Raw genomic sequence first — 19,074 nt, 5'->3', positions numbered from 1 at the left:
GGATTTCGCGGTGGGGGCTGGGAGCACAAGGCCTCCCCGGCTCTTCTGCCGGACTCTTCCGGCTTGGCGCCCCCTTTTCTCCGGTTGCCCTCACGCGTCCGCGTGCTGCGCCGAGGCTGCACCCGTGACGTAGCGAGAGCGAGAGACCCGCCCGGATCGGAAAGGACGGGGAAGAAGCCCAGCAAAGCTTGGCAGGAAATTCCAGCCAGGAGCAGAAAGGAGCTCCCAGGCCGGGATCATCCTCAGCCAGTCTCCCCGTGCGATGGTGGTGCTGCCGCCACCTCCGCCAGAAGGATAATCGTGTCTCAGCCAGCCCACTCCGGACAGTCCCGGCGCCGCGGGATTTCTCCGAGGAAAGCCCCACGAGGTTGCAAACCCCCCAGAGCGGGCAAGGAAAGGCTGGCAAGTGCCAGGGCCGCCGCCAGAGCGGGGGGGGGGCGGGCGGGAGGGAGGAGCCAGAGGGCGGGGCCGGTGGAAAGCGAGCTAGGCAGGAGCTGGAGAGAAGAGAGAGACGTGTGAGCGCTTGCGGCGAGGGAGACAAAGGGAGAGCCCCGGCACCGCCCGCGTGGAGGCTGCGGCGACGGGCAATGGGCAAGGCGCGAGCGAGCGAGCACGCAGGTCGCCACCGCGCTCCCTGATCGCGGGCAGAACGAGCGCTCCTCCTGGGCTGCGCGTCCCCACCGAGCAGGAACAAAGGCTGCGGGATGGCTCTGCCGCCTGCCAGAGATGGGGCTCTTACGGGCGATCCCTGATCTCAGCACTGGAAGTGACGGTGAGGAGGAGGACCCCTGCTCCAGCCCTGTCCGACCAAGGCGAGGTGGCGGCGATCTCCCAGGGCTCCACGCTCAGCCCCCGATCTCTTCTTCCCCCACCTCGCCCTAAAACGGGCGGAAGGAAGGAAAAGCCATCCGATCTCGCCTCTCCACGTGCAGCTACCCCTCCAGGTGCCCGCCGTAGGATGGATCTCCTTCTTGCCCCTGCGCCCCAAGCAAGGCGGCAGGGAAGACCATGTGAGGCTGGAGCTTCGTTGCCGCCTGTTGCTTGGCCACCTGGGGACTTGGCATAGCCGCGGAACGTGGCAGGGTTTCTCGTGGCTGGCAATGGACTTGCTAAGAGGCGATTGGCAGTATGGGGGAGGAACAAAATAACGGGGGGTGGGGAAGAAGCGGGGAGTAGGAGAGAGGCGGAAAAAAACCAGCGCGCTCTCGTCTGCCAGGGTGAACGCGCGCTCCTCGCACTGGGGACCGCGTGTGTGTGTGTGTGTGCGTGTGCGCGCGCCCGTGCAAACCGTGCCGCAAGCGTGTGGATGCATGGAGTCCAGAACCGGAGCATTGTGTGTTGACCGAGACCGCTGTTTCGGCCTGTGGGCGGGTGGATGGGGCACTGCCTCAAAAGCAACGCCATCCCGAAGACTGAGCACAAGCTCTGAGCATCGGGGGATCCTTGGTGGTGTTTCTGCGAATGACAGAGGAGTGCGAGATGGATCCCACATAGGCCTAGTTTGCTGCTCAGAGGCAGCAGCAAGGGCAGGGCAGGGCAGGGCAGGGCAGGGCAGGAGGCGGCTGGGCGGGATGCACTGAGCTGCATTCTGGAAAGAGAAGCAGAGAAATTTCCTTTTGTAAACTCCAGGGGATGGATGTAATAGTGCCAAAACTCAGATGAGACATCAGGCCTGGTCTCTGCAGTCTTCCCCAACTAGATGTGTCTTCCTGGATCGCTGGGCATGCTGGGAGGTGTAGTCCAACACATCTGGAGAGCTACCAGATGGAGAAGGCTGTTGTCCCCTGTGTCTTTTTGTGTACTTGCCTGTACACATCCATTCATCTGCCATGCCTCTGGGTGGCATTCAGTGGCTAAGAAGGTGTCAGTTTTTAAATTGGCTTCTGGGGCTTATTTTGTGCCAGGGCTCAGCTCTGGGAACTGCTTCAAAACCAGAACTGGAACCTGGAATATGGAAAGTAATAATATGGGAAAGTGTGTCACCAGAAGCCTGTACAGACTGCCTCCACCCAACAAAACGGGAATGAATGGGCAGGATGTTTAGGCATTGCTTTCAGGCAGGGCAGAACCGGAGCAGCTTTCAGCAGAACTGCCGCCTTCTACTGCTAGATGTCTCCTCAGGCCGGGTGGCTGCAGCTTATCTTCAGGGGAAGGTGGAGACCTGCTGCACATGCTCAGGGGCTGCTTTAACCTCATGTGCATCAGGGCTGACCTTAGGCTTAAGTTAAGCCTTAACTGTGTGTGTGTGTGTGTGGTGATGCTGCTTGGGTAGGAATGTTTCTGTGTGCTGACCGCTTGTCTTGGATTTGAGCTCTGTCAGGTCGTCTCTGTAGCCTGTCAGAAGGTTTTGCATTCTGTCTGGAAGCTCCCCCGCCCCCTCCCCCCATGCTGACTGGGATGTATGTAACCCCACTTGGCTGTGAGTGGGGGCTGCTGGTGTTGCATGCATGGATGAGCAAAGCTGATGTGTGAAGGGAAACCACAGTGAGAAGCGATGGCAGGGGTTGGGGATAGAGAGCTGCAGAGAGGCTGTTGCAGCCGGAGCTAGACTTAGCATGTTAGCTGTAAAGTCAGCATGTCTCCTGGAGTCAACATGTGGTCCGGCTGAGCTGGGCAGTGTATGCTTAGTGACCCCTTTACTGGGAATTATACTGGAAAGGCAAAGAAGGCCAGTGACCAAGCACCGTCGGAGGTATTGGCTGCCACTCAGCAGTCCCCATTCAGGATGGAGGGGGCTTGAGTCTGTAACCACTTCAGGTGCTCTTCAGGGTGGCTGTGAAGGGTGGCTAGTCCTTTGATGCAGTGCTGCTCGCTGCTCTCCCAAGTCAGCACAACAGGCCCGTCTTTCTGCTCTGCCTGTCCTAGATGCAAGGCATACGCTGGCCCAGCTTCACGCTGAGGAGGAGGTCCTTGCCAAGATGCTGCCAAGTCTTTACTCTGACATTTATTGTCGTGATCTGTACAGGAATCTGCATTGCCCTGCACAGCATCACTCGTCCCTTTTCTTTTAGGGGGAAGGGAAGGATTGGATTCATAGTCCCTGCTTGAAAGCATGCATGTCCTCCCCCTTCTCTCTCTCTCTCCCTCTCTCTCAAAAGCAATGTAGTTGGTGATATAAGCAAACCCTCCTAACACAGTCAGACCCATCTTACTATGAGCTTTAAGAAACCACTGGAAGATATTATATATAAAGGTGGGTTGGATTGCAAAGAGCTATCCTGATTTCTGCTGCAGCATATAGTGCGGCTATCTGCACAATTTAAAAAAAAATCCCTTTGAGTGGAATGCTAAGGCAGCCTGTCTTGAACAGGCCTTAGCGCTGTTGATGCACCATAGCAGCCTTTCCCAACCTGGTGTACTCCAGAAGCTTTGGACTTCCACTTTCACCATGCATGGCCATGGCTAGGAATGCTGGGAGTTGTAGGCTAAACCATCGGGAGGGCATCATGTTGAGTGGAAGGACTCCCAGATAATAGCGGCTTACTGTGTGCCAGTAGGATCACTGGGAGCATAAGAGTCCTGCTGGATCAGACTGGAAGCCCATCAGGTCCAGCACCCTGCTTCCCACAAGGGTCAACCATATGCTTGCATGGAGAGCTTGAAGGCCTCTTCTCCTGGTACCTTCCAGAAGCAGAACTGAGAGGCATCACTTACTGTTTTATGACCACCTGTATTTGGAGCTTTTGGCTGTGAAGGTGGGCACAGAGTTAATCTTGTTTTGGTTTCTGTTAGCTAGGGTTACACTTCACTCAGCTACAGCAAATATTCAGACAGATCTAAACAGCTCTGTGACCGCTTGTTTCTGGCCAGCATCCAACAATATCCAGAATCAAGGCTGTTCCAGCCAGCAGTCTTGTCCTTGTCCCAGAGTTCTCTGCACTCTGCATTTAGAAAGAGACTGCAATCTTGTTCTCCTTCTGAAATAGTCCTGACCAAGGCTATAATCCACACCAACCTTTCCAAAAAGTCAACAGTTAACTAAGGTAACTCAGATTGGATTATCAGGAAGGACAGGCGTTGCTTATGCAAGTCAGAAGAGCTATCTGGATGGGCTGGTGGCCTGCCTCATGGGGCATAGTTTACAGTAGCATTCATTCAGTAGTAGATTGCACCTAAACAAATGCTTTAGGTGCAATCTTTAGCAATCATGTAGGCTAGTTTTTCTTCTAGTCCATGGGACACACAAATAGCTCTGTGGGGTATTGCAACCCTTCCTTGCCACTGAACCTCCTGCTCAGTTCTCACTCTGGCTTTTGATACTTGACAGATTTATCTGCTTATGCCATTTATAGCATACCTGTACATTTATAGCATTTCCTCCAAGGAACTCAGGTCAGAGTATCTGGCTTTCTCCATCTGAACTTCACAACCATCCTGTGACATATGTTAGGCCGAGAAATAGTGAGTGACCCCAATCACCCTGTGAGCATCACAGCTCAGTGAGTATTTGAACCCATATCTCCAAGGACCTGCACTTGAACCAGTGTGCACACACTGGCTTTTTCAGGGTGTTGCTCTCATGCTTACAGGCCTTCGTCCATAGTTAATAAGGGTGAGAAAGGGTATGTGTTTTACACTGGATTTCACAGACTGCTGGATTTTGTTCCCATTACCAGACCTTACCTTTGTACAATGTGACAGCTAGCTGTTGACCCTTGCTCACTCATTTTTGTGGGCTTCCTTGACAGAAGGATTTCAGGGTTTTGTTTTGTTTTTTTGTTTTTTCGTTTTTTTTGCTTAAATGAACAAATCTTGGAAATAGTAAAGGAAAATGCTTTGCCTTGAGCATCTGTAGGTAGCCTCTCCTTCTTGCAACATGGGCAGCAATGAAATTGCTCTTCCTGAACTTTCTGAAATACAATGATATTTTCTTGATGGAACCACCAACTAGGATGAGTGAGTTCAAATATTCTGAACACAACTGACCCAATCATTTGGGTCTGTTTCACTTCTTCCTTTCCTAGTTTGTGATCACAAGTTGTCTGTCTATTATATTTCTGTCTGGCCTTATTACTGCAACAGACCCACGGTGATTTACATAATCCTCCTCCTCTCCATTGTATCCTTGCAACAATGCTGTGAGGTAGAAGACTTGCCCAGAGTGAGCTTCAGGGCCAAGCAGGGACTGGAACCCAGACCTCCAGAGTCCTAATCCAACGCTGTAACCATTAGGCCACACTTAGTTGACAGTCTGTCTCTGTGTTTTATAATGCATTCAGGTATGTTTTGCCATAAACTGCCTAGAGAACATTGCTTGTTGGCTAATACATCTGTATCAAAATGAAACATTTCCTCTAAAGTGAAGGCATGGGAAGTCATGCTTCATTTGAGCCATGTCTGAAACCAAGGTGGAGTACTTGGGACCATTGTATTATCAGAAGGGTAAGCACAAGTGAAAAGGATGCAGAGGACAACTGCAGATGGCAAAATTCAGACATAAAGCTATGTTATAAGACTATTGAGGGGAAGACATCAAGTTGCGGAGGACTGCTTTAAGTGCAAGATACTTGGGACATTTGGGGAATTTGTTGTGGAATCTGCAACGTCTGTGTGTTGAATGGCTCTTGCAAGTGTTGCTTTCCCCACCTTTTGCTATATAAGCAGTGGGCAGAAGATAAACAGATGCCCTCTAGAAGACCAGTGGCCAAGTTCTTGTATTTGACTCAAGTGTTTGCTGGGACTCTATAAAAGACTACTAGGCTATGTGGGCCATATATTGATCCAACAAGACATGTGTTATGTCCTTAAGCAAAATAACCTTTTCAAGATCAAAGATTATATATACCTTAATTATTAAGAGATTCCACCCATGTATTCCTGTTTTGTGCAAGTTCCCCCGCATTGCAGGGGTGCTAGGAGAAATGAACTAGATCCACCCAAGACTGAAGCCAGTCTGTCTCTGAAGCTAATTTTAGTGGCTGCATTGGGTTCTGATGGCCAGGAGGAGGTTGCTTAGTCTTAATAGGAAAAAGGAGTAGGTGTGTGATGGTGGTGGTGGGGATTAATTCTGCTTAGGTCTGCTTGACTTTTTCATGCCTTAAGAAAGTGAGGAATGTTGGTAGCCCTGTTGGAAGGGACAGCAGAAGCTGGGTATGTCTCTGGTTCCGGCTGCTGGGGAAAATGTGAGAATGGGGTGGGGGTGCTTTTGCTCTCAGGTCCTGCTTGTGGGCTTCCCAAAACCTCTGGATGGTGAGTGTGGGAAAAGAATGCTAGGCTGGCCTGCTCTAGCCCAGCACTTCTGCTCTTATGAAGCTTCATCAGTGAGAGGAAACAGACCCGGCCCTGTTTTGCAGGGATTATAGCTAGTTGCTCCTGGGTAGGATAAAGATGTTGGCATATTTAGGGTAGACCTATTGAAATCAGTGAAGCTTAAGTCCCGTTGATTTCAGTGAATCTGCTCTGAGCGTGACTAAATCTGAGTCCAATTCCGCCGAGTATAGAGCAGGGTTGAGGACTTGCAGCCCAAGGCCCTCGTGAGGCCCTTGTGATTACTTCAGGCAGACTTTGCTCCATTTGGCTTTAGGTTCTTCCTCCCCTGAGCATCGGTACTGTAGTTGATAAGACTCACATCCTCAGCTCTGCCCACTTTTGACTCCGGCCCATCCACTACAGAAAAAGGGAGTTCCACCTCTGCTTTGCTCAGAATGGTTTGATTCTAGCAGGTACTATTAAGTAATGCATTTCTTGAAAGCATTTCTTGGCTATGATATCAGAGGCCATAGGTGAGCAGATTAGTATTTTCCCAGTGAGAATTCCCTCCTTTGTGTCGTCTAGGGGTGCTGATTTATTATGCACTGGTAATAAAATGTGAGGGTGAGACAGAAACCTGCACCTGCAGAAAGAAACCTTGTCACATGTTTCACTCAAGAGGCTAGGCCTTTGGGATTTTAAAACTAGAGGAAGTCCAATTATAAAACTGTACCACTTGAGCTCGCAGACACCCTCTGGTTGCCCTTTGAAGCATATGCACTGGAGAGATTCTCCATTTGGTGTATCTTGGGAGCAAAATAGCCTGAAATGAATGTGCCTGGTGGCCTAGCTTCTAGCAGCCACCGGAAGAACTGATACTAATTAGGAAGAAGGTGTGAGGCAGTGGGGAGCTGGGTTTTTCTCTGCAAGCACTGAAGCTAGGCTGCTAGGATCCCGTGCGTGCTTGCTTGCTCCAGAGTAAAATTGTATGCCTCCGCATTATAGAAGGGACTTTGGCAGTCATTTCTGTGCATCCATGTCTGGGTTTGGGGTGAGGGAAAGCATAAAACGAAGTGAACGCTTCTTGGAAACTTTGCTGCTGTGCCGTGCGGTGAGCAGTCTCTTGCGGGGGGAGGCTGTGAGTTGTGTGGGCAGGCGGCTTCTGGGGGATTGCTGCAGAACAGATGAGTGTAGTTGGGCTGCCAGGGCCATGAGGAGCAGATGTCAGGCCGTGCTTGGGCCCTTGAAGCTTTGCCGTTCTCTCAGCTCTTTTGGCTGCCTAATTGGATGCTTTGTGCTTCAGCTTTCTGGAGCCCTGGCCAGCTCTTCCTTGCCAGAGCAGTTACATGTCAGGGGTTTTGGCTTGCTGGTGGTCCTCCTGGCACTCATCAGCCTTGTATAAAAGCAGCTTACCCAACTCATGCTGGCTGCAGCTGGAGAGTTGTACTTCAAAACATCCGGGGTTGGTTCCATGATCTGCCTTCCCTGAAAAGAAAGCCTGAGTTTGTGGACTGTTTCTGTGCCTGGGTTTTGGGGATCCCTCTCCCCAAAATTCCACATCAATGCATTTGGCAGGGGCTCCTGACTCTCTGTGTGGTGTTTTTAAGGGGCTGGAGGGGCTGCTGAGAAAAGGAGGGTGCAGGGAAGTCCACTTCCACCAGGGTAGTTGACTGGGCATAAACCTGGATCCAGTTCTTGGAGGACACCAGGCTGGGGCAGGCTGAGCTCGGGCAATGAGGCGCATGGGCTTCTCCTGGAAGACCACGTGCGTGCTGGCCGGATCATTCATGCAGTGTGCAGCATGTGTGTGAACACATGCAACTCGGTGTGTGGGCAGCACTGTGGCTGCATGAAGAGGATGCCTGTAGTAGACCCACATGGTGGAGCTGGCCTAGATTGCTGGAGGAGGAGGTGGCTTAGCTGTGGGGAGGGTGTGTGTGTTTTACATCTAACCGAGCAAGAACCATTTCCCTCTCCGTTGTTCTTGCTTGGCGATCCAGCCCATGGTTTTCTCATTGTCTGTTTGCATCCAGGGTATGCAGTGCTCCCCTCCTTGAACTTTCATTGGCAGTTTGCTCATGATAGCTGAGGAAGTGGTTGGTGGACACGGGGCGTGATCTGCAAACTAGCATGAGTCGGGTCGACCCAGCTACACTCACTGGCATTGTCTGTCTGTTTGCAGGGCAAGAGCTCCTGTCAGCATTGCCTCTGGCCCCTGAAAGCCCTGACCCCGCAATGGGAAGGAGCTGGGCAGGGTGCTGGTGTTACTGGTCGTGTCAGCCCAAGTATCCAAGAACTCAGGAACTCGAGGAAGAGAGGACAGGCCGTGCCCGGGAACTTCTCCAACACTCTCCTTTCCCCCACTGGGCTCCTTCAGGAGCCAGAACTCCCGCATCTTCTTGAAAGGCTGAAGTTTGTCCCTGCATCCAGTCAACCATTCCCATGGCAACAGCTGCAGAGAGCATGCAGGAAGCTGCGTGACTAGAAGGGGCCGAACTGCTGCAGCACACGGGGCTCGACTCACCGTTCCACCAGCCCTTGACCAAAGTGGTGCTGATGGCGGCCCTGGACTGTGGTGTGGGCAAGTGAGGGACCTGGGCCGTCTTGCAAGGAGAGGCCGCACACATTCCCGGTAGGAGAGCAGAAGGGCAGGTTGCATGATCCCACCAACATGACTGGGCGACCGGAGAGACGGGGACAGATTCAGCCACAGAAGGCAGCCAGGTCCTGCCGTTTTTCAGAAGAGATCTGAGACCAAGCCTCCCCACTCAACTGGAGCTGAAGAAGATCCTTGGTTTCAGCACGTGTCAACAGCAAGCTCTAGGGCTTCCACCCGCCCCCTGGAGCAAAGATGGTGATGTCCCACGGCACCTACACGTTCCTCACCTGCTTTGCTGGCTTCTGGCTGATCTGGGGGCTCATTGTGTTGCTATGTTGCTTCTGCAGCTATCTGCGGCGGCGCATGAAAAGGCGGCAGGAGGAGCGGCTGCGGGAGCAGCACCTGCGCACACTGGAGATGGAGCCACTGCACTATGAGGGCTACGGAGGCCCTGCCTACGGGGGCCATGCCTACGGAGGCCCTGCCTATGGAGGCTCTTCCTACGGAGGCCCCGCCTATGGGGGGGGTTACATCAGAAGTCCGCCAGGCATAGCTGTGCCCCACCGCCTCCGCCTCGAGCCCCACCGTCCTCACCTTCCACTCCCAAGGCCTTGGAGCTGCAGGCACGGTAAGGGCAAAGGGAGGACATGGCTGGGCAATGGAACCAATACTTGGTAGGAGGGTTGATCAGGGTGGATGGATTTTTCTGGGGATATTGGTGGCCTGCACTTGGAAACGGCTGCATTCAGCCAACTGAAACTCTCATTCCTTCATAGGCTGCCCAGTTTCTGCTCTTTTAGCATGGCGAAGTGAGTCACACTTAACTTAAATGGTTGAAGTTATTTGATCAGCAGTCACACTTCATCTCATGTTGGGCAAGATGTCAGGATGCTTTTTCAAGAATGTGGTGGGGTAGGAAGTCCCCTTCCAGGAAGGTATAGGTATCAGTTCCCCAGTCCTTGACTCTGTTTGCTCACTCACTAAATGTGGCCTTGGGTATCATCAGGTCGATTCTTGGGCCATGACTGCACCATTTATTGGGACCTTCCTTGAAATCCAGATAGGGGGACCATGTAACTCTCCAGCTGTTGTTGGACTGTAATTCCCATCTTCCTTCACCAACTAAGACTAATGAAAACTGATGTCCAACTATACTTGGAGGGCCACACCTTGCCTGCCACTGCTCCACACATTTCCTCTGTTTCACATTATTAGTGCAAGCTACCCTGGTAGGTTTGTTGACCCATCAAGCACAGCATTTCTTACCAATGACCTTGCTAGTCAGGGCAATGGTAAAGTTGGGAGTCTAGAACAGGTTAGGGAAGGCTACAGTAGGGTTGGAAGACAATTGCTTGCTGTTTCCCCATCCCCAAGGGGCAAACCTTATTCCGTGCATGATCCCAATTTCCTTGCTCAACAGTTGTGCTCATTCTACTTGCAGAGCCAGATCCATCCAAGCCCCCCTGCTATGAAGAGGCCGTGTTGATGGCTGAGCCCCCACCGCCTTATAGTGAAGTCCTGACAGACACACGAGGCTTGTACCGCAAAATCAACGCCCCCTTCCTGAGCCACGAGCAGCCAGAGAAACAGGAACAGCCCCCCAGCTATAAGCCCCTCTTCCTGGATCGGGGATATGGCTCGGCCCTCCATTTGCCGAGCTCCGCCAGCCGGGGCCCCACCTGCACCAACCTCTACTTGGAGTCGGAGCATGCGCAGCGCATCTTCCCCAGCTGGACAGACTCAGAACTCAGCACCAGAGACAGCTATGAGCCGGGGCCCTGGCAGCTGCCCGTCTCAGTGCCTTTGTTGGGCAGGACTACGGCAGTTTAGCAGGCTGCGCTGCAACCAGAGTGGGACGGTGGTTGGCGCACAGAAGCTGGATCCTGGCAGCCTGTTCCCTGGGCCTGCAAGAGCCACCCAGTCCCTTAGTCCGAGCCTTCCAGCCATGCCTGGGCCACAGGCCTCCACAGTGCAAAGACTCCAGTTGCTATTGACCTCTTCTTGGCCATGGTGGGGTTGGGGCTGGTCTCCCCAGCTCACCTACTTCCCTTTTTCTGGGCCCACTCCAGGCTCTGTTGGTGCTGACTGCAAGGGGGCCTCTGGCTTGGCCTGAACTTTTGTTTCATATATTTTGTTTGTTACATTTTGAGAATAATAAAGTTTGTGGAACCTGATTTATTACAAACCTAGTACTGGGTGGCTGAGTCCATGCATGAGAACAGTGGGTATGCCTTGCTTTTGGAACATGTGCGAAATCTCACACCCAGGCCCAAACCCTGCCCTCCTGGGATCCCAGGCTAACTCACTATTTCCTCCCCCACAGCTGATCATTTGGTGGTCTCCCAGCTTTTTTGCATCCCTGACCTTCTAAAATGTCAAAATCCCCTCCTAAGGCTTAGTTACTGACATTTAGAGCTTTAAGCAACAACAAGCTGGTATTTTTGGTATATTTAGCCTTTGGACCCGCCTACCACTGGAATGCAGCTCCTGAGAGCGTCTCCAAAATTGAATTTGGCCCTTGGCTGAAAGAGATTCTCCACTCCTTTTAAACAGTGCCACATGTATGGTGGTAGGAAGTGAAGCAACCCTATTCCACAGATGAGCTAGAAATTGCATACTGGATGGATGGCAGTACATTCCAGGGATGCATTCCTGTGTGACCAGCTCCCCCTAGTGGTCCCAGCTCCAAGTTATGACTTCAAAGGGGTCCCAGCTCCAAGTGCACATGAATTGATGCTCACAACCATTCCTGCATTTCCTTCCACTTGCTAGATGAACTTCGAAGTTTTAAAAAGGGCCTTGCTTTTTATTCTCTCCACCCCCGCAAAGCAAATTTCTAACCTTTAGTGGTCCTATCACTTCCTGGCAAATAGATGAGGAAGAAATGGAGGTAGTGACAGATTTTAGTTTCCTGGGCTCCAAGATCACTGCAGGCGGTGGCAGCAACCAAGAAATTAAGACGCTTGCTCCTTGGGAGGAAAGCCATGGTAAATCTAGACAGCATACTAAAAAGCAGAGACATCACCCTGCCAACAAAGGTGTGTCTAATCAAGGCTATGGTTTTCCCAGTTGCAATGTATGGCTGTGAAAGTTGGACCATAAGGAAGGCTGAGGGCCGAAGGATTGAGGCCTTTGAATTGTGGTGCTGGCGGAGACTCCTGCGAGTCCCTTGGACTGCAAGGTGATCAAACCGGTCAGTCCTTGAGGAGATCAACCCTGACTGCTCTTTAGAAGGCCAGATACTGAAGATGAAACTCAAATAGTTTGGCTACCTAATGAGAAGGAAGGACTCCCTGGAGAAGAGCCTAATGCTGGGAACAATAGATGGCAAAAGAAGAGGGGGACGGCAGAGGATGAGGTGGCTACATGGAGTCACTGAAGCAGTCGGTGTGAGCTTAAGTGGACTCCAGGGGATGGTGGAGGACAGAAAAGCCTGGAGGAATGTTGTCCATGGAGTCGTGATGGGTCGGACGTGACTTCGCAAGTAACAACAACACCAAAGGGAATCACTAAAAGAAATCAAAACGAGGCGGGCAGAACTTGACACCAGGGGTTTTCTGTGGAATCCACCTCACACACCTAGTGACTTTGTGTTCCTTTAATCTCCCCTTTAAATAAAATCGAAACGGCACCCTGTGCTGCAAAGCCAGCTGCCCTGCTTGGAATCAATTTATTTATTAACATACATAAGCACATTGCTGTTACAGAATTTGTGCTTTCCAAAAAAAAAAAAAAAAAAACCCAATTACTGTACGTGAGAGAAAGGAAACCAAGCATGGAATGGAAGAGGAAAGAAGGGCGGGGAAAGAGAGAGGAGAGCCCAGCCAGAGTCTCCCCGTGTCCCAGGCTCTCCAGGCCAGTAGCGCCTCAGGAGAAGCGTCCGGAATGGGCTCGCTCTCAAACACAGGGCCATGGAGCTGAACGGTGGTGGGGAAAAGGTTCCTTGCTGCGAACTCCTGCTGGAGACCAGAGCTGCACAGGGTGCTTGTCGCTTCCCGGGGGGCCAGGTGTGTTGGGGACCAAGTGCCGGAGGTGGGGGACAGGGAACCAGAGCCTTGCCCGCACGGGGCCATTTTATTGCCATATTTTATTTTAAATTCGTGCAAAATACTCAAAAGCTCTGGGTAGCGTCTGAGGGGAGGAAACGCCCCTCCCCATCCACCCCCCAAGAGCAGCACACGCAGGAGATCAACCCAGATGGCATAAAAGGCATTGGGGGAGGGGATCAGAAAAAACCCAGTGGGAAGAGGCAACAGGAATGGGATCTGTAGGGAAGCTACCAACAAAGAGGGGACCAGGCAGATTTACACATTTCCTATTTGACAACATTAGAAAAAGAGAGAGAGAGAGAGAAAGAGAAAGAGAGAAGAGCGCGCGCTTGGAAAAAGTTACCCCGGAGTACCATGGAGTATATCCTATCTGGCTGGGGCACAACCTGAGGCCTTGGACCGCAGGGCTACAATACGGAGCAAAGAGGCACCAGGCCCTCACTGCGGTGGCTCCAGGCTTACACACGCTGGGCTTGCTGGGTGCAGGATACCAAGGGCTGGACTAGGGAGCCGGCCTTAAACACTGCCCCCAAAGCTCTCCTCCTCTTCTGGCACAGGGTCAGCATCCCAACAGGTGATATCGATCTCTGCAGGTGAAACCAAACACATCAGCCTGAGCCAGGGGCAGGGGCCAACTGCCTGGGCCAGCCCCCTGGAAGCAGCTGTGTCCGCTCACAGGCGGCTCCCAGAACAGTGGAGCCAAGCAGGCCACTTTGACGGCAAGGGCAGCTCCTTTCCGGCCACCCTGCCAACCCGACCCCCCCCCCTCACCTGGGGGCTTATTGTAGAACACTGGAGGAGGAGCTTTAGCAGATGGTTCCTCGGGTTGGTTGAAGTCTTCGTCTTGCGATTGGCTGAAATAACCCTCACTGGTCTGGAAGAGAAAGCCAAGCTGCTGGAAGATGGCCGCACCCTTTACCGCTCCATTCACAAATTCAGCATAACACCTGCCACAGACTTTGTACTCCCAGTCATTCATAACTGTGGTGGAGACTGCAGAGGGCATGCACTGAAACCTGGAAGGTGGGCGCTGCCCTGCCACCATCATATGGGAGAGGCTGTGGCACATTAGTGCAGCACATGCTTGGGATGCAGAAGGGCCTGGGTTTGATTCCCAGTGTCTCCAGGGGAGCTGCTGCCAGTCGAGACAACACCACTGGGCTAGATAGGCCAAACGATTGACTCTGTTTAATGCAGGGCCCTGTACACGGCCTATTCAAAAGGATGGTAAAAATGCACTGAAGGGTGGGTGACTTAGCCACATTCTTGAAAGGATGCATTTTCGGTTGGCTGAAGATACAGATTGTGGAATAAATTCACATGCATAGATTTGCTTTTTTTCCTGCAAAATAAATACATTTTATTTATTTATGGTTGCAGGAAAGCAGCTGTTCCTGCTCCAGAGGTGCACTGGCAAGGCAGGGCTCAGTCACAGGGCAAGCCCAGCCTATGTCTGCTTTTTGCAGGTAGGGAAGCGAGCTCTGGATATCTTAGGGGTGCTGTAATTTGGAGTCCTACACTGAGCAGGGGTTGCGCTCGATGGCCTTACAGGCCCCTTCCAACTCTACTCTTCTGCGATACTACTCTAAAAAGCTGCTGGCCAGGGCAACGTTTCCCACCTGCGTGCTTTCCTTCTGGGCAGTCTCCCCATTGGTGAGCAGCTGGGGCTCCTGGTGCACCCCAGAGGCCTCCTGCAGGGCATGCTGATAGCTGAGGGTCATCTGATGCAGCCCCTCGACTGCAATGATGCTGGCCGGCTCTTCGTCCTGCTCAGCATCACAGAAGGTGGCTGGGGGCTCCGGGAGGTCATTGAAGTTCAGCAGGTTGTCTTCAGGAAGGCCTGCAGAGGAGAGGGGCTCTGGTGCCCCGGGAGGGACATCGACCTCAACCAGCATCGGGGCAGGCACCGGAGGCCCATCGTGAAGGTCCCACGGGGCAGGGGTGGGGGGCCCACCCCCTTGCTGAAGCTCCCAGGCGTCAGGGAGGGTGGGTTCCACTGCCGTGCTGTCATTCTGCCACAAGTCGAGGATGTTCTCTGATGGCGGAGCAGGTGGCTGGGAAAAGCCAAAGGCTTCCCCCAGGTCCAGGGCACCTTCGCTTTGGGCAGCCAGTGGGGCTGCTGGGAACAGAGGCTCTTCTTTGGGAGGAGGAGCTTCTGGGAAGAGGGGCTCCTCCTCCTTGGGCTCTGCGAACACCAGGTCTTCAGTGGGGCCAGTCCCGCTGAGCTGCGGCTCTGTCCAGCCGGCTCCCTGCCAGGCTGGTGCCCCGGGCGGCTCTTCCGTCTTCTCCACAGGCTGCTCTGCGCTGGGGGGAGCCCAAATCACAGCAGAAGCCCCCGCCGTCTCCTCACTGCTTGGGCTGGAGGAGTCTGGAGCAGGGAGGAAGCAAGAGGAGGTGTTCGGTGGGCGGACACCGGCAAGGGGATCCACAAATCGAGGCACCAGAAGGCTGCAGGGAAGACCTCGGCAGCATTTTGAGCGCCCGGCTGAGCCAAGCGGAGGACACAGGGTTCGGGGAGGGAGGGGGAGGGGAGCAGCACCTACCTTTGAGTGCACCCTGCTGCGTTACCTCATCCAGGGCACGCTCAATCTGCTCCCCCACAGGCGTTGAGGCTGTACTGGAATCGCAGGGGCTACTGGCAGAGGCCGAGACCTTTCTGTGTGTTTCCGTCTGGCTGCCTGTGAATGAGCCACATGGGCACTCAAGACAAGCCCAGGTGCCACCACCCACAGAGCCACGCGGCCCGCCAACTGGACGCATGAAAGACACGGCAGCCTTGTGGGATCGCAAAGGCTTCGCACCCATCGCCCCGCCTAGCTGACCATCAAAGAAGTTGCTGCCCTTACACCAGCCCCACTCTAGCCTGCATCCCACAGTAGGGTGCATCACTAAGGTACCTCTGCCTTCCCCAAAAGCATGCAGGGAACAAATCTGTGAGCTCTCCGATTCTTCTGCTGGGGTGGGCAGAAACAGCCCTGATGCTGCACGGGGTCCCAGGAACCACAAGAAAAAAGAAGGGAAATCCCCCAGCGCTGTCATTCTGCCATGGACAGAATCGTGCTTGAAACTGGGCTGATGCGCTTTAGGCCTGCGGGCTCAATCCAGCGCTTCCTCTGGCTCTGCCCCTGCCCCTTTCCCCCTGACTGCCTATTGTTTGGGGGTTTTCTGGCTTCCCTCGTCCTATTTAAAAACACCTCCCAAGGTGTAGCTACTGGCAGGAGGAGCTTTAAACTAAAAAAAGGGCCCCTCCCTTTTGCCTTCAGCCCCCCTGGAATATGACCCTCAAGAGCATCTCTGGAGTGGAATTCAGCCCTACAGGTGCAAGAGGCTTTGCACCCCTCCTTCAAACAGTAGGATATGTCCACGCATGTTCCTTTTGCGATCCATGGAAGTGCAGCCTACAGCAAACGTCAGGACAGAGGGACACACTTTCCGGGTGATCTCTGTCCAGGCGCACATAGCCCACCACATGCCCAGACTGCCCAGTATTTCCATCGCATGCCCCACCCAAGCCCACACAGTCCAGTGGAGGCATCCCCTCCCACTCTGATAACTGCTGGACACGTGACCGGCTCCAAGCAACCTGGATACGGCTATGCAGCTCATTGTTTGTTTGCAAAGACTGAGGCTCCCAGGCCCGCTTTCCTCCCGTCAACACACCTAACCAGCTAAAACATGCCTTATCCTGAAGGCTCTACCCCAGAATAGCATCAATACACTGGCCTGTTGAACCAATGCATGGATTTGGGGTCCAGCAGCTCATGGAGAGAAGTTCCTGTAGAAGCCCACCTGCCCAGATTTCTTGTTGAATGGGACTGGGGATGGGGTGGGTTGATGAGGAATAAATGTTCTAATTATACACATGTGATTATATATACGTGAGAGCCAGTCCACCTGGCAGCACACACAAAGGAGCTGCTGAGGTGCAGTCTGGGGCTCTTTTCAGGTGCAGTCTGGGGGCCTGTCTTGTGAACAGTCACTGACTGGCTTCAGACAGCATGATAATCCACATGCAAGGGTTGAGCATGGATTGAGTGTGGTCTGTCACTGAAAGATGGGTTATCTGAACCCAGGCACCCTGACAAATCACGTGTAGGTTATTGTGCTATCTGAACCCAGTCACTGGCTTGAGATCCTCCTTTCAGAAGTGCCTGCAGAGTGAGACTGGATGGGACGTGGGGGCCAAATGAAAGGCAAGGGGCTGAGGCAATGCCCCCTAAGCAGCTGCCTCCCCAGCCAACTCCCCAAAGCCCGGCTTGGGCCTGGCTACCTACATGGGAAGAAGGAGGAGAGGTTTGGTGTGCGGTGGCAAGTGATATAGGGAAAGGGAGTCCGTGGAGGGGAGGAGGAGGAAGAGGAGGAGGAAGGCGGCCCACTGTCAGGTGTCTTTATGAAAGGACAGTGCAGACGACCTGCTGAGAGAAAGACAGACAGACGGACGGAGACAGAGAAAGCAGAAGAGAATGGTCAGTCTCCCCTCCAGCTGCCCACTCCATCACCCCCCCTCTCATGCCACTGGGCAATCGGTACCCAATTCAGGGGCGGGGGAGGCAGGGGAAGTCTGTGCAGGATGCAAGGCAGGTGGCCGAGTAAGCAGTGGCAGGAGCAGGGCCCCGCCGGGCAGCGCAGGGGAAGCAAAGGCAGGGCCTGGCAAGGTGGAGAGTCAGGGTGCAGCAGTGTGAAGGGCTCGGGCGGCATCGGGAAGGACAGGGAGTGCAAGATAGCGAAGGGGAAGAGGACGCCGGGAGGCAGAGCCGGTGCAGGGGAACAAGCTCGTGCCCGTCTTTCTACAACGGACCTCCTGCCCTTCCAAACGCAGCCACCCCACCCGAAGACAAAATGCACATGGCTCCAGCATGTAAACCTTTGGCTTATCCCAGGCAGGGATGGAAGAGGATGCTGCAGTGAACAGCCCGAGGATGGAGCGAGAACACATCCCAGCACTGGTGTAAACAAGTGGCCTCGTATGAATGCCAGCGCAGCACCTGCGGCTGCCTAAGCCGCCTAACTCTCTCTTGTTGCAGGAGTCACTTCTTGGCTCCACACCCACCCAGGCCTAATGGGCTGTATCTGTACTCCAGGTCTTCTCTCTTGCCTGACCCCATGCGCAGCAAATGAGCCCTATTATTTATTTATTAATTTATATCCCACTTTTTACTGTTTAAAAACGCAATGTGGCTTACATCCCTCTCCTCCTGCTCTCAATCTTACGCCCAAACAACAACCCTGTGAGGTAGATTGGACTGAGAAAATTGGACTGAGACCGGTCCCAAGTCATCCAGTTGGTTCCATGATCGAGAGGAAACTAGAACCCAGATCACCTGAGTCCCAGCCCTGTGCTCTTAACCACGACACCACACTGGCTCTCGAGGACACACACTGAGTCCTACGGCACAGCTAGATTTTTTCTCTGGACTTGGGCTGCGGTGGAATCTTGCCTGCTGTGACCCCTGCCTTTCTCTTGCTATTCCTCTCATACAGAGATGCCCAGAGCCACAGACCCGCTTGACATCATTCAGAGCTAAGCAGTATTTCCGGACAGCTCGCCCTAGGTTGCTCCCACTGCCTGACTATACAGACACACATTGGCCCAAGGCACACGGTCACAGAGGGTAAAGCAAGCCACGGTGGCACGCCAGCTGGATTTCCCAAATCGCTCTCACTGATGCAGCTCCCGTGTTGTCTGAAACTCAGACAGTGTGGTTTGTTTTATGGGGAGCAGCAACTCCCCAATAACCCAACAGCAGATGTGGGCTATTCCAGGGCTGTTGCCCCCTCAAATAAGACAGGCCACTGGGTTCTGCAACAAGCAGCGAAATCCAGCCGGCATGTGCACGAGGGTGACCAAGCCACTGGAGCTTGTTAACGAAGCAGTGGTGACGAGAGCCGGATCATTCCCTCACACACAACACTCCTCCACTCACACCCACACGAACATCAAGGTCACCCACTCGACCCCAGCCATCTTATCCCCACACAGCACGAAGCAGATTGCTATTTGGTCACTTCTGCTCCAAGACTGTCCTCTTCCATCACCATCATCATTATCAACATCCCTGCTTCCATGCTAAGAAACCTACCTACAGGCTGAGATGTAACAGAGCACGAAAATAGATGGCCACTTGCTGCATGGCCACCGCACAGAAATGTTCCATCTGGGAAGCCAGTCATCTGCAGGATCAACCTCTGGGATCCAAGCATCCCTACACAGTTATCGCTCAGATGGGGACTTTTCCT

General features: G+C 53.3%; 2 protein-coding genes across 11 annotated transcripts in view; one reads left to right on the top strand and one right to left on the bottom strand.

Annotated features, from left to right (window-relative positions):
• The first annotated feature begins 234 nt into the window (after window positions 1-234).
• PRR7 (proline rich 7, synaptic) lies at window positions 235-10,973 on the top strand. 4 transcript variants are annotated; one of them, XM_044451070.1, is made up of 4 exons: window positions 542-772; window positions 8,372-9,043; window positions 9,136-9,416; window positions 10,230-10,973. In XM_044451070.1, exons 3-4 carry the CDS (start codon window positions 9,152-9,154, stop codon window positions 10,616-10,618), a joined length of 654 nt encoding a protein of 217 aa, XP_044307005.1. In that variant the 5' UTR covers window positions 542-772; window positions 8,372-9,043; window positions 9,136-9,151; the 3' UTR covers window positions 10,619-10,973. The 4 variants fall into 4 exon arrangements, with proteins under 4 accessions (XP_044307004.1, XP_044307005.1, XP_044307002.1 ...); XM_044451069.1 differs by lacking the exon at window positions 542-772 and adding an exon at window positions 235-367 and having other exon boundaries at window positions 8,372-9,416; XM_044451067.1 differs by having other exon boundaries at window positions 8,372-9,416.
• A 1,446-nt stretch (window positions 10,974-12,419) lies between these two features.
• Window positions 12,420-19,074, bottom strand: part of DBN1 (drebrin 1) — a 37,902-nt gene continuing 31,247 nt past the window's right edge. For 4 of the 7 annotated variants that reach the window (XM_044450996.1, XM_044450998.1, XM_044451000.1 and 1 more), the window contains 5 exons: window positions 17,112-17,252; window positions 15,381-15,515; window positions 14,457-15,205; window positions 13,609-13,711; window positions 12,420-13,424 (listed from right to left, as the gene is read on the bottom strand). In XM_044450996.1, the coding sequence (XP_044306931.1) occupies window positions 13,354-13,424; window positions 13,609-13,711; window positions 14,457-15,205; window positions 15,381-15,515; window positions 17,112-17,252 (1,199 nt within the window). In that variant the 3' untranslated portion in view covers window positions 12,420-13,353. The remainder of the gene's footprint in view (window positions 13,425-13,608; window positions 13,712-14,456; window positions 15,206-15,380; window positions 15,516-17,111; window positions 17,253-19,074) is intronic. The other 3 variants (XM_044450999.1, XM_044451002.1, XM_044450997.1) reach the window with 2 other exon arrangements.

Source organism: Varanus komodoensis, unplaced genomic scaffold (assembly GCF_004798865.1).
Source record: "Varanus komodoensis strain SLA01 unplaced genomic scaffold, ASM479886v1 scaffold6_1, whole genome shotgun sequence".
NCBI lineage: Eukaryota > Metazoa > Chordata > Lepidosauria > Squamata > Varanidae > Varanus > Varanus komodoensis.
This window is presented reverse-complemented; position numbering and strand designations above follow the sequence as displayed.

Coding starts and splice junctions, on each gene's coding strand:
- PRR7 (XM_044451069.1), top strand. CDS start 9,041: ATGGTGATGTCCCACGGCACCTACACGTTCCTCACCTGCTTTGCTGGC. Junction 9,417..10,229: donor GCCTTGGAGCTGCAGGCACG/GTAAGGGCAAAG, acceptor TTCTACTTGCAG/AGCCAGATCCATCCAAGCCC.